General features: G+C 35.0%; 1 protein-coding gene and 1 long non-coding RNA gene across 5 annotated transcripts in view; one reads left to right on the forward strand and one right to left on the reverse strand.

Annotated features, from left to right (window-relative positions):
- The first annotated feature begins 2,541 nt into the window (after window positions 1-2,541).
- On the forward strand, window positions 2,542-9,066 carry LOC138049503 (uncharacterized). Its single transcript, XR_011132392.1, has 7 exons — window positions 2,542-2,611; window positions 4,569-4,624; window positions 5,012-5,092; window positions 5,238-5,326; window positions 5,408-5,476; window positions 6,478-6,588; window positions 8,712-9,066. It is a non-coding gene; the product is annotated as an uncharacterized lncRNA (long non-coding RNA).
- A 155-nt stretch (window positions 9,067-9,221) lies between these two features.
- The window catches only part of LOC138049501 (uncharacterized), a 39,898-nt gene continuing 35,201 nt past the window's right edge, over window positions 9,222-13,918 (reverse strand). For all 4 annotated transcript variants that reach the window (XM_068895790.1, XM_068895792.1, XM_068895791.1 and 1 more), the window contains 5 exons: window positions 13,098-13,204; window positions 11,988-12,150; window positions 11,250-11,324; window positions 10,405-10,517; window positions 9,222-9,439 (listed from right to left, as the gene is read on the reverse strand). In XM_068895790.1, coding sequence (XP_068751891.1) covers window positions 9,361-9,439; window positions 10,405-10,517; window positions 11,250-11,324; window positions 11,988-12,125 — 405 coding nt within the window. In that variant the 5' untranslated portion in view covers window positions 12,126-12,150; window positions 13,098-13,204 and the 3' untranslated portion in view covers window positions 9,222-9,360. The remainder of the gene's footprint in view (window positions 9,440-10,404; window positions 10,518-11,249; window positions 11,325-11,987; window positions 12,151-13,097; window positions 13,205-13,918) is intronic.

Below are 13,918 nucleotides of genomic sequence, written 5' to 3' on the forward strand. Positions count from 1 at the left end.
CAACTGATAACAGGTACTCTGCACTAGTGGCCAGCGGTAAGTACTCTTGCCATGTACATGTTTTCAAATGCTATTATCTTACACCCACAAATCTAGATCAATACATTTTCTGCAAGGAATTCATAGCCATCAAAACCATAACAAAATAAACAATGACATTTGTTTTACACACAAAACACGAACAAACACAAATAGTCACTAGCATTATTTAGGTTGCGACATCAACTCCTCTTTATTTCAACATCACATCGAGTAAATCTTTCTGACGCCATCACAAATAGCATGAAGTACCTTAGACATTCTAAGTAAGCATTGACAGGCCTTAGGCTAGCTATAACGACAGACCATAATTATGACCGCATTAAGTTTTCTTCTTAGTGAACCGTTGCATTTATCAATTTCTTTCTAGTGAATCGTACTATTTTATTCATTGATATATTAACTTAAAACTTACCATGATTTCTAGAACCACGGAAACCCTTCATAATATTTTCCTCCTTACCCATCTCCAACCCCTCGTCTTGAATCCTAACGCCATAATTTGAGAACATACATTCCCCATTACTACCTTTCCCATCTCAACCCTACCCTATCAACATTTCCCATGACGCAACACCGGCTTTAGTTAGTCAGAGACTTTTTTTTTCTTTTTAGTTTGTTAGTCAGAGACTTAATCCCCTTCCAATTTATTCATGAGGACATGTCACGTAAAATGCTCGTCTCGACCCCCTCTCCCCCCTCAAAATCATTTATCCCCCAACCCTTTTCATTTTAATTAGTCCCCAATTCAAACCCCTCCAGACGTAAACTACTCCATCGTACATAACCGTGAACAATTGGAACGCATTTAGGTTCCGACCTCATTTTATCTTGTTGTATAATGCATTTTACATCAAATCACGAGTTCCTTCCCACTGAATGTACCAACACACCATCTCTCCTCCTCCTCATCCTCCCCCCTCCCCCCCGTCCCCCACAAATTCAACCCAATCGACTCCCAACTAGACTCGAGGAACTACCGACAATACATGATACAGATCCTTTACCAAACAATTATCTCCTAACTATTGCAGCCTTTTTTTTTTTCTTTGGTTATCCTGAATGCCCATTTAAATTGACCTTCAAATACACTTTTCACACTTCAATCAATCTACAACGCACACAACCCTTTTTCCTACGCTAACATTTAATACCAGCAGTAACGGCAAATTCTTACCGCGTGATAGTCGATTCGGCCCGTGTAATTGACAATTTCACCACATAGACCATAGACTAAAGATGAAACAAACCTTTCTATATGAATGTAGAATGTTTTTTTTTTCTTCGATGGTCACTACAGAATACTCGCTAAAATCCGAGAGCTTCTTTGCAGGAAAAAGGGATACGAGAAAATGTGATCTATAATCTTCGACCTACTTAATGACACGCTCGTCTATCTGTAACTACGGCGGGGCTTAAATAGCCCCTTGACCAATGAAACATTATTTTTATCTATGTTTATTTTCAGCTGTCAACTACATGGCATCATCACTTCCTCACATATTGCATCAATTCAAGAATTTGGGAGATCAGTGTACATGTGACCTTTTTCAGGAAAACCATAACTATTTCTTATGACTTGAGGTAAATCCTAACCTTTCATTCTCCATATTTACTTTAACAACTTTGGTAAGATAAATTTTTTTCGTGAAATCTCACATCAAGCAGGTATTATTGGTAGAAGACGGTCATAGTAAGTATTCCATGGCTCTTTTCATGATATGACCCATATTTATTTGTGCCCTAGACACGTACACCCAGGACTTTACAGGTCAAGCGGATCTGGACCGATGCAGAAAAGGAGCGAAACTTTCAAGACCAGGTAATGAATCTTATAGCGTTCTAACTAAAAATAATGTTAAATTATTCGAGATTGGTGATGCCTTGAATACCTTATTTAACCTAATTTATTCCAGTTCAAGCAGGCGTTAAATGGCAATATATACACGGATGATTATAGCCAACCTTAAGTGCCTTTTTAATTACTTCATTTCTTGCTTTTCGACTTGTTCCTTTTGATGCATTTTATACTTTTATTTTAATTTCCTGTAGGCGATCCAGGTTCATTTGCAACATAGGAGCGAATATCTGGTCGTAAAAAGAAATACCTATTTAAAAACCCTTACAACGTAAGCTCAATCTTTCCACTTTTTTTTCATTAAATGGACTATTCATTTCGTAAGGCAAATGCAATCATCACATTTGATTTTTAATAGATCTATTGTGGCAGTAGCAATTCTAATTTGCAGCTGGCAGTCATCTAGAAATCGGATCATCACAATTTCAAATCGTACGTACACTTGCCAGCCAATCTCATCCCATGAACAGCTCTTATCGGGAGACCCGTTATAATCTTCAACCAACATTAATGGGTCACAATAATTGTCACCCCAGTTGACAACATTTAAGCAGTGTAATTACCTTTCAAAGGTTTTTACTTTTACTACTTACAAAGTAAAAAGTTTAAGCACATTTTTTTTTTTCAGCTGTAAACAGGCAAGCAGATAACAAGAATTGGAAAATTAACACCTTTTTTTTCGTACTGAAAGTACATCGAACTTTCAATGTGGAGGTAATTTTTTTTCACTTACGTTTTTCCCTGACATCGTATTCATCATATTCATCTTTAATTGATAACACCACCTAACACTAAAACTAAAATACTCTTTCTGCACTTTATCCAGATTTCTTTTGCATGACGTCATAAATTCTAATCGGTCACGCCTAGCCAAACCTGTCCGTGCTGCTTCTGCTTTTTTCACAATAAATTTAACAATTTTCTTTGATGTTGGTGTTAAAATAAACCTATTCATAATAAATTATGAAACTATTTCATGGAATTAAGTGACCTAATAAGTACATTAGCAGCGGGGACAAAAACAACCCGACTAACCATTTACAGCAACTTAAAATTTGTTAAAAACATTCAACTTTATATACCACTTATGTGAAATGATAACCCTCTGTACAGATGTCGTTAGCCTCAAGCTACCATTCTTCCATCCTCACCCTGCTCAGTTCCTAAACGTTCCTACCCCACCCCTGCCATTCCTCCTCCTCGTGGAAATACTTTTCACGGATATGAAGATTACTTCTGCGTAGAGCCTGGCCAATTTTTATCATCCTTTTTCCAAAATTAGCCTCTTCGTATATCATGTAAGGGTAATTTGAAAACCCCCGATGACATCATAAGGACATGTAATTTTAAGGAGGCCCTCTCCTCTTCTCTTCAGTTGACCATTTACCTTCCCCATGCCACCCCGGTAGTGCAGTACCCTTCTTGCGTACATGAGGTCATTATATTTACATTAAATTTGCATGATAATCTGGAAGTCGTCGTATTTTCATGAGGACATGTACCCACCCCGGTAGTGCAGTACCCTTCTCACGTACATGAGGCCATTATATAATTTTCAATACCTCCCCAAAAGCTTTTGACCCCTTTTTCCTTCCATTCTCCCAGGGGCCGCGGACAGGAAGGAGTTGTGGGGGGCTATAGCTTCCCGCGTTTTCCCTCCTAAACCCCTCCCCTCCCCTCCCCTCACACTTACGTGATCCATACCAAAACCTAGCACCCACCCCCCCACGTTCAAACCTACTTCGCGGCCCTTGACCCTATACACTTTTCCGTCGTGATGTAAGGTGTGGCGCCTTGAAAATGAGGCGAAATCTAGTGACACTTCCACACACCCAATAAACAAAGAATGATTTAAAGCCAGATTAAGTCTTTAAGTTTTGACAACCCAGCTACAATCGTCCTTACCAACAAAAAAAGTGAAGCGACAAAGTACTAATGATAAAAAGAGATCAATAGTTTTTCCAACTCTTAAAAATGTTACAATGCCACTTAAAACGACTTTAAATTTACATGAACATCCTCTCAATTGTTCTTTAATGCAGTTTAATTATCATAAGACTTTCGTCTTTCAATAACCCGTGAATATATCCTTTCACGTATTTTTAAAATATAAATGCAGAAATTACACTCTCGTCATTTAAGAATAGTAAATCTATTTTCATAACTTTACCATTTGTCCAACATAGAATCAACCTCTTTTTTTTTGTCATTGTCGTTGTGATTCTCTCTTTCTATACCAACAATTTTTTTCCCGTTTTTCCTCAGCATTTTCCTTCTAATGATCCCCTAACCTCGGCCAAATCAGCGATCATTTCACCTACAGTTTCTTTCTTAATTTCTGACTCTTTTGCCTCTATAGTTAAAACATGATTAAGCTACCCATCGGGTAACAATATTTTTGACTCATTTGCACAAGCTTCCATAATTTTTAAACATCCCCTCATTCTAGGAATAGTCAAATTTCACCATTGTAAATTGTTGAGCATCAATAACTCAATGGCAAAATCAAGTATATCATTGAAATAATTTACAGTGCATTTTTTTCAACATAAGTTAAAACTTGCACAGCCCGTAAAAAAAAAATTTCTTTTCTCTCTTAGATTGATATTCAACTAAACTCGCGAATTTTAAATGGCCTTTTCTCCGATGAAACTACCTTTTCATTTTTTAGGTAACATCTCCTCAGCCTCATTAGATGAGTGACAATATTGCAGAACTTAAACGACCGTAAGTATTTTCATCATCTGAGCAGGTAAAATAAATATACTGCTAGCGCTGTTCACCTAACATGCTAAACAATTACTTTCTTTGTTCTTAAAGGCCTTTGTATTTAAAGAATTAAACAATCAGAGGAAAATCAGAATTGTAGGCCTCAGACCCGTAAGTAAACTGTTCTGAATCGGGTCCGGCTCATCGCAGATAAAAATAAGTTCTTCTGAACTTTATATCTACCAATGCTCATAAACACAACCTAATTCACAGCAAGCGTTCTCGGCAGCACAGCCAAACGAAGATAACCCTCAAACTGGAAGTGAATTTTACGTTAACTTTACTAATTTTGTAACTCTATTGGATAATTCACTTAATAATCATAAAACATTTATTTTTCCGTAGTGCGCTAGAGGAAATTTAAGGCACGTATAGAAGCAAGAAAAGAATAGTAAATTCGAACATCCATTGCGAAACCTACACAACGTAAGTGCGGTTTTTGACTGTTTTAACTAATAAAAATATAATATTTATTTTTCCCAAGCAAAACATCATATTTTGTTTTGACATCATGATCTCCTATGCTAACATTTTCACCTGCTCTTTTTGGCAATAACACTGACTCCAACAGAAGACAGTAATCGAGAAGCAAAATGACCAAAATGGACGATCGTTACGGACGAAGCAAATGTAATCCAAGTTGCCAGCATTACTCAAGACGTAAGTGCATTTTTACATTTTTTGTATAAATATTTTCATTTACTCGTCCTAATCATTCGGCCTAATTTAAACCACAAACAGAATATTTCAAGCACAATGCAACGAATGGAGAATCAAGACTTGCAAAACTTATTGCATAGGATTCAGAGTGTAAGTACAGACTTTCTACGTCTCGTTATGTTGTTTAACGTCTGTCCCTAAATCATGTGTGCCTTTCCTTTTTTGTTTAATTATGACAAATGTTTCTTCCAAATGACCTTAAAAACATTCAAATTTTCCGTTCACCTTTAATTTTAAAATAGTATTTTTTACAATAAAGGTTGAATATTTTAAAATGTTAAAGCAAATAATTATTCTTACAGGTAAAAGTTTAAAACTAAAAGGAAACTTTATGAGCCATCACTAACTTAAAAATAACATAAGATATAATTTATAGTAAATAATAGGTAAAACTTAAAATATTTAAGAACCGTTACATTTCAAACCCTTTAATACAGATGGAGCTCAATCCCCCTCCCCAACCCTCCCTGCTCAATTTTATGAGCGTCCCTACCCCCTGTCATTCCTCCCAACTCAAAATATCCCGCCATTAGTAAATATGGTACAAGCTATATGTTTAGATGAACGGCTATAATCTTTATTGCATCCCACTTTCCTGCAGACCGTACATTGGATTTGCATGATAATCTGGAAATCATCGTATTTTCATGAGAACATGTACCCATAATACACATAACCCAGCCAATAAACAAGGTCATACGTTTGGATTAAATGCATTAATTAATTAATCCAACTCTATGGTAAGTCGCAATAACTTAAACAACAATAACGCTTTCCTTTTCACAACCTTAAAACCAGTTTTCAAATGCAAGAATGATTTGCCTACGTGTCTTTACCACTTGTCATAAAAATACTTTTAATTAAACATGCTTTTCTTGAGATCAATTCTTTCCTGTAGAGAACATATACACATCTTTTTACATCTATGATTTCATTACTTGTGGCCAGATTGGACCAAGGCCGAACAAACAACTTTACAACGAACTTCGCAAAGACACTCAACAGATCATGTATGATAGCTAGTACTAGATATCATGATAGCTTCTGTCCTTTTCAAAATGTAAGGTTCTCCAATTTTCTTTTTTTTGAAGTCTCGATAGCAAGCCAGTCAAACTGGATATTCCAAACAGCTGCTATATGATCCAACCGACCAGAAGCTTGAATGAAGAATAGGCTACATTGGACCACATGGAAGAAACCCGGTAAAAACTTGCTTTGTTTTTCATACCAATTTTTTTTTCTATCCTCCAACACCGAACACTTTCATCGTTATCCATTATTATAATCTTTCACCTTCACCATTAATCCAAACCATTCATCATCACATCTTTTATTATTCATTCACATGATTTTAGACCAGCCATTAAAACTAATTATTAACACCAGTTACCTCACATTATTCATTGTCTTCTTCTATTCTCAAATCATTATAAATGTTTTCTTCTTAATTATACATGTTCATTTATTTATCCTCGTCCATTTCAAGCATATTAATACCATTAATTCCTGTCCACTTCATGCATATTTATCAATTCCATGAGCATATTCATCAATTCCTGTCCATTTCCGAAATAGACATTTTTCCATTCATGCATATTCATCGGTTCTTGTCAATTTCATATATATTCATCGATTCCTATCAAATTCATTCATATCAACCAATTTCCTGCATATTCATCAATTCCTAACAAATTCATGCATATTAATCAATTTCATGCATATTCATCGATTCCTTTCAATTTCATGCATATTCATGAATTGCTAACAAATTCGTGCATATTAATCAATTTCATGCATATGCATTGATTCCTAACAAATTCATACATATTAATCAATTTCATGCATATTCATCGATTCCTTTCAATTTCATGCATATTCATCGATTCCTTTCAATTTCATGCATATTCATCAATTTCGATCAATTTCATGCATATTCATCAATTTCGATCAATTTCATGCATATTCATCGATTTCTTTCAATTTCATGCATATTCATCGATTCCTATCAATTTCATGCATATTCATCGATTCCTATCAATTTCATGCATATTCATCAATTCCTTTCAATTTCATGCATATTCATCAATTTCGATCAATTTCATGCATATTCAACAATTTCGATCAATTTTATGCATATTCATCAATTTCATGCATATGCATTGATTCCTTTCAATTTCATGCATATTCATCAATTTCGATCAATTTCATGCATATTCATCAATTTCGATCAATTTGTACATGCATATTCATCAATTTCGATCAATTTCATGCATATTCATCAATTGCTAACAAATTCATGCATATTCATCAATTGCTAACAAATTCATGCATATTAATCAATTTCATGCATATGCATTGATTCCTAACAAATTCATACATATTAATCAATTTCATGCATATTCATCGATTCCTTTCAATTTCATGCATATTCATCGATTCCTTTCAATTTCATGCATATTCATCAATTTCGATCAATTTTATGCATATTCATCAATTTCATGCATATGCATTGATTCCTTTCAATTTCATGCATATTCATCAATTTCGATCAATTTCATGCATATTCATCAATTTCGATCAATTTCATGCATATTCATCGATTTCTTTCAATTTCATGCATATTCATCAATTTCATGCATATTAATCAATTTCATGCATATTCCTTTCAATTTCATGCATATACATCAATTTCATGCATATTCATCGATTCCTTTCAATTTCATGCATATTCATCAATTTCGATCAATGCATATTCATCAATTTCGATCAATTTCATGCATATTCATCAATTTCTAACAAATTCATGCATATTAATCAATTTCATGCATATGCATTGATTCCTTTCAATTTCATGCATATTCATCAATTTCGATCAATTTCATGCATATTCATCAATTTCGATCAATTTCATGCATATTCATCAATTTCTAACAAATTCATGCATATTAATCAATTTCATGCATATGCATTGATTCCTTTCAATTTCATGCATATTCATCAATTTCGATCAATTTCATGCATATTCATCAATTTCGATCAATTTCATGCATATTCATCGATTTCTTTCAATTTCATGCATATTCATCGATTCCTATCAATTTCATGCATATTCATCGATTCCTATCAATTTCATGCATATTCATCAATTTCTGTCAATCTCATGCATATTAATCAATTTCGATCAATTTCATGCATATGCATCGATTCTTGTCCATTTCATGCATATTTATCAATTTCGATCAATTTCATGCATATTCATCGATTCCTCTCAATTTCATGCATATTCATGCATATTTAGCAATTCCTGTTCGATTCCTTTCAATAGACCTTATTCACGATAGCCGCCATGTTGGATCTGCTGTTATCATGCAAATTAGCGACACACTTCTGAGGGGGCAAACAACACAAGTTTGAGAGCTTATAACGAACATCTTAGCAACACAGATGATTTGTTTCACGTTAATTGAATGTTTATCACCTATGCAGTAAAATAGTCAAAAATGAGCAGATAACGAAGTAGAAAGTCCAAATGTCAAAGGCAATCAAAAGATATAAAATTATTATAAAAGTCTTGACATTTTACCCTCAAATTCGAATCACTTCCAATCCTTCGAAGTGCCTCCCAAGGAAAAAGTCTTTTGCTGATTGAACAACCTTTCAATTTTTTTATCCATCTTATCTCATTGAGAAGACTATAAAATTTTATCACATCAAACAATTTCAATATAATCACCCAACCAGAAATATATGTAAGGTAAGACAAACTTTTCGAGAATTCATCCATGGAGAAGAGAACAAGTAAAAAAAAAAAAGGCCATTCTTAGTTATTTAACTTCATAGAGAGAGTTTGACACTCAGCAAAAAATCATTCAAGTTTCATTACTTTATTCACAAAAACATACAAATGTCCAGGATTCTACATAACTTCGGACAGAATAACTCTAAGGCTAAGGCGACAAGTGAAGTTTTCTTTTTTAGTCTTTTATTCGTTGAGCTGAAGTTGGAGGGTAGATCACTTCATTCATAGATAAACAGCAACGTTTGAAGAATGACCTAAAAATACAAAGGCACATTTTAAAATTAACCCATCTAAATCATTTTACCCTAAACTACATCTAACTAACAATTTTGTTTCTGTCCTAAAACTGTAGATGTCATTAACGCCCATAATAAAGGATCAATAGGGAAGTTATCTGTTTGCAAACATTGCTTTTGTTTCCCAATCTGTCAACCACACAAGCAAGACTTTTTGTTTCCACAGTCAGTGAGCTCTGGTTAGCATGTCAACGACATCTTTGCTATTCGTTTACTGCAAGGTATGTCCGGAAATACATACTCGAGATGCAAATCAATTTTCATGTGTCACAATATTTACACATGCAAAAACCTTTTCTTGATGTTTGCACTTAACAAGGGCATGACAAAAGGCCCATCAAAATTTATCATTAAGTATAAATCTGACACAATTGCTGAATAAAAGACCAACTCCTAAATTGCAGGTAATTTGTTTGTTATTTCCCACTGCAGAGGCCTACTATTGTTATTGCGCATACTCTCTGCGCATCTCGAAATACTCCGATTTCCTATCGGCAGTGCTTATTAATACAGGGATATTTTTGCGCGGTTCAAAACTATGGGGAGAAAGCAGAACTTAGCAAGAGCTCTTGGTATCTAAAAAGGAAATTGGGGGTAACCTCGCATTTTTCAGAGATAATTAAGCTTCAATTTGGAAAAGAACGCCATACATTGCTTTGTATTTTGAAGCTTTTTACAAATATTGTTGATTAATTATGTTTGAAAAATGCGTGGTTAACCCCAATTTTCTTTTTGGGTTTCAATAACACTTGTTAAGATGTGCTTTTCTCGCATAGTCAGTAAACCGCGCAAAAATACCTTTTGAATGAGTAGGCACCGTCCTTAATCTTCTCCCAAGGAATGCACTTCACAGCCTCCCCACCTTCAAAATAAGATTATTGAAATACACAAGGCACGAACCAGAAGCAAGCTACTGTGCTTACCAGTGGTGGACAAGACCCCAGGAAGGGCAGACATTTTGTAAAGTAGGCAAGTGTAAAGCAAGGAATCTGGGATAAAGTTCATTCGAGGCTCCATATGCAAAGGTGGAACTATACTGCAACGGAAAATAGAAAAGAGGTAAACCTACGAAAACATTTGACCATGGCAAAGCAAGATTTTGATTTTACTGTGTCAATGCTATGCTAATATCTAGTTCAAGAAAGTAAAACACAAGATGATAGGTCTATAAATCCTAAAGACAAAACTATAACAAAAATAAACAATTAACAAAAAAGTGCGCACATAAATTGTTATAAAATAGATATAATTTCATTATTCAAGAGTTTGGAATGTCACTCAGCCATTCTCTTTTTCCTTTTGCCCTAAACACCTCTTTCAAATCGATTAAGTTACATTCTTGTTCACGTGACAAAAGTGGAAACCAAGCTTCAGCAACACGAACAAGAGCGATGCACGAAACACTACTCTTGAAAATCAAACTTTCACACTTCGAACAAACAAGTACATGCCAGGACATTGAAATAGATCCTTTGTGTTAGTTATTACTATGTATCACAGCAGCTTCTATCGTTTTCAAAATAATAATAATAATAATAATGATATTATAATCATCATCATTATTATTAATATATATATTTTATTATCAATATATTATCACTTTATTTAGCCAAGCATGAGTGCTCTGCTAATCAAATAAACTGAAATCAGCACAAACGTAAATCAGTTTCTTCTTCTGCTATTGTTGTGTTTGAGGTTTTGATAGCAAAGCCATTCACATTGTACATCATGACAGCTGGTATATCACCTGAAAGAAAACGCTACTTACCGCTGTTAACATACATTGAAGCAAGTCTTTGACCAGAGTGAAGGATAGGCTGCATTGGACCACACGGGGGGAACCCTGGTAAAAAGAAAATTTGGTCAGATATTCGTCAATCTTCATCCTCCTCAATACTTGTATGAACTATTCAATTCAGCATGAAATCATTTTTCCATCCTGCAACATTCCTGTTCACAAGAGTCCATTACTTAAGAGTAAGAATCTGGTATTAAGTTTGTCCCCATCAGCATCAGAAAAGTAAACAATAGATCAACTTGACTCACTCAATGTTGTACCCAATCCAAATCTCCCAAGGTTAAGATTCTTTGTGGATTGCATTTTGCATTATAATGTACATTAGCATTTAAAATGATAAAGAAATCCACGAAACAAAACGTTTTGTTCTTAAAGGGTTTGAATTGGGTACAACATTGAGTTACAGCAGCTGATTTGGCCTATTTTCCCACAAAACGTAGTTTAAAAATTGACACTTTTTTGACCTTGATGGGGGACTAGGCCATTTTGGGTTCATCTTTTACCTTACCATCCAGCACATGTATATTCATCGACACTCTGAATGGATGTACACTGACATATATCACCGATAAGAAAGCTCCTCCCTCGATATTAACAACCACAAAAGGCCTACAAAATCAGCTTCCACTTTTTTCTATACTGGACGAGTGACCGTGTCCTCTCATATTGATTTCCAAGATCTTGTGACCCACGACCCCTCAATCTTACCTCAAACATAGCTTTATCTGCCTTCTCCATTTCAAGAGCAGTGAGCAATTTAGAAAGGATGCTTTCAGCAAGCTTGTACACGCCTGCTTTACCGCTTCCTCCACAAGCCAAAAGGCGGTTGCTCCTCCAGCACTGCATTTATCAGAGCATTAGTTTCTCAAGTCTGCAAATACCAAATTCATATTAGTTAACTATTTACTAAGACATCCGAGTCTATCTAATGACAACACTGTGTTCATAAATGTTAACACGTAAAAATAACTAGATCCAAGTTCAAAGTGATAAGGTAGTTCGGCATCTCTGATAAGCTTGTATTGTAGCAACTTATACATTGTATTGTGCCAGTGTAAGTTACCTTACATCTTTACTTCAGTTTGGATAGAAAGCCAGTCACATTCAGCCAGTCACAGCTTCCAAATATACCGTTTTTTCAAAAATTCTTGTGACTTGTTCATGTTCAGTAAGTCTTTACCTACACCCCACTTAGAAACCAGCTGTATCATTGCTGAATGTTGCTAGCGCAGCTAAATAAAGCTTTAATACTACTACTACTTCTACCTTTTTGCAGATACGGCGGCCATTTTGATTTCTATGATTTCAAAGAGCTACAATGTATTAAGGGATCCCCAGGGGGCAAATACATATTAAGTTGCCCCCTGAGCATCCCGTAATGTCTTTCGAAACAATAGAAATCAAAATGGCCGCCGTATCTGAAAAAGGTCTATCGGACTAAGTCCACTTCAAGGCCTGGTAATAATGCTCAGCACGAAACGATTACAGAAAAAAGGAAGCCTAATCCTACACACAATAAAGTTGCATCCAATACCGAACCAATGAAACTACATAACGTGTTGGTGGCTAATTTACCATATACATGTAAACCCATTTCAATTATATTAGAGATTGAAAAGAGCTGGATGGTGTCTGGAATAAACCCAACTAAAGTTAAGGCTTTGGATGGTTTACAACAAATTCACATGGGAAATGCTACGTCTCGAAACGTCTGCTCAGCTTTTAGAATATCTGTACGGTGCCCAAGCCTACCTTGTGGCCAACACACCTTGTCAACCCAAGGGATACAAATTTTAGTAATCCGTTATCTCCTCTCACCTGGAAAGCAATGTTTGCATTGTTATGCACTCCAGATATTTCTGGCTCGTCAGCAATATGATCCCTGTACTCTGTGAACTCATCATATTCAGGAGGGAAATGCATACCTGGAGACACCATACAAAAAGCATTATCCACAATTCAGTGCTACATTAACCTACTATGTTCCAATATCAAGAGGTAATTTCACCTTGAAGACAGAAATTTAAGCAGAAGTTTGGGAATAAGTCTACAAACAAGTCAATCAATTTTAATCCTATAATTTGAGGCTGGTTTTCACTACTGACGCAAGCATAAGCGTTTATAGCGTTTTTCATAATTAGTAACTGAATGTGGCTTGTGCTTGAAACCAGCCTTAAGTTTGTGACCGTAAAGAGCTGGAAATAATGTTTACAATAAAATTCGCTGGCAATTTTTCAAAGAAAACGTTTTTAACAGAAAATGATTTCAAGAAACACTTACTTTCACTTCCAAATTTCAGGCCTGGCTATCTTGAATAAATGTGATGTAACATATTTAAAGAGAACTTTTGTATTATAACAATTTGGCAAATGTATTCAAAATGGCTGTGCCGAAAAATTTGAGAGCTAAAAAAGCAATTCCAAATTTAAGTGCTTTTCTAATACTAATGCCATAACAAACATTGCCGTTTCGTGAAACAGTTGAGTACAACCAATCCTTCAAAATAGTACAGTTTGTCAAAAGAACTCAAACTAGTTTGAGCCTCCTTGATATCATTGCTACAAAGCTATAGTAGTGTATACTGATAGAAATGTGAAAAAGTAATTTTAAAAGGGCCTTAAGGAAAATACCCTCTCTTT

Source organism: Montipora capricornis, chromosome 5, assembly GCF_036669925.1.
Source record: "Montipora capricornis isolate CH-2021 chromosome 5, ASM3666992v2, whole genome shotgun sequence".
Taxonomy (NCBI): Eukaryota; Metazoa; Cnidaria; class Anthozoa; order Scleractinia; family Acroporidae; genus Montipora; species Montipora capricornis.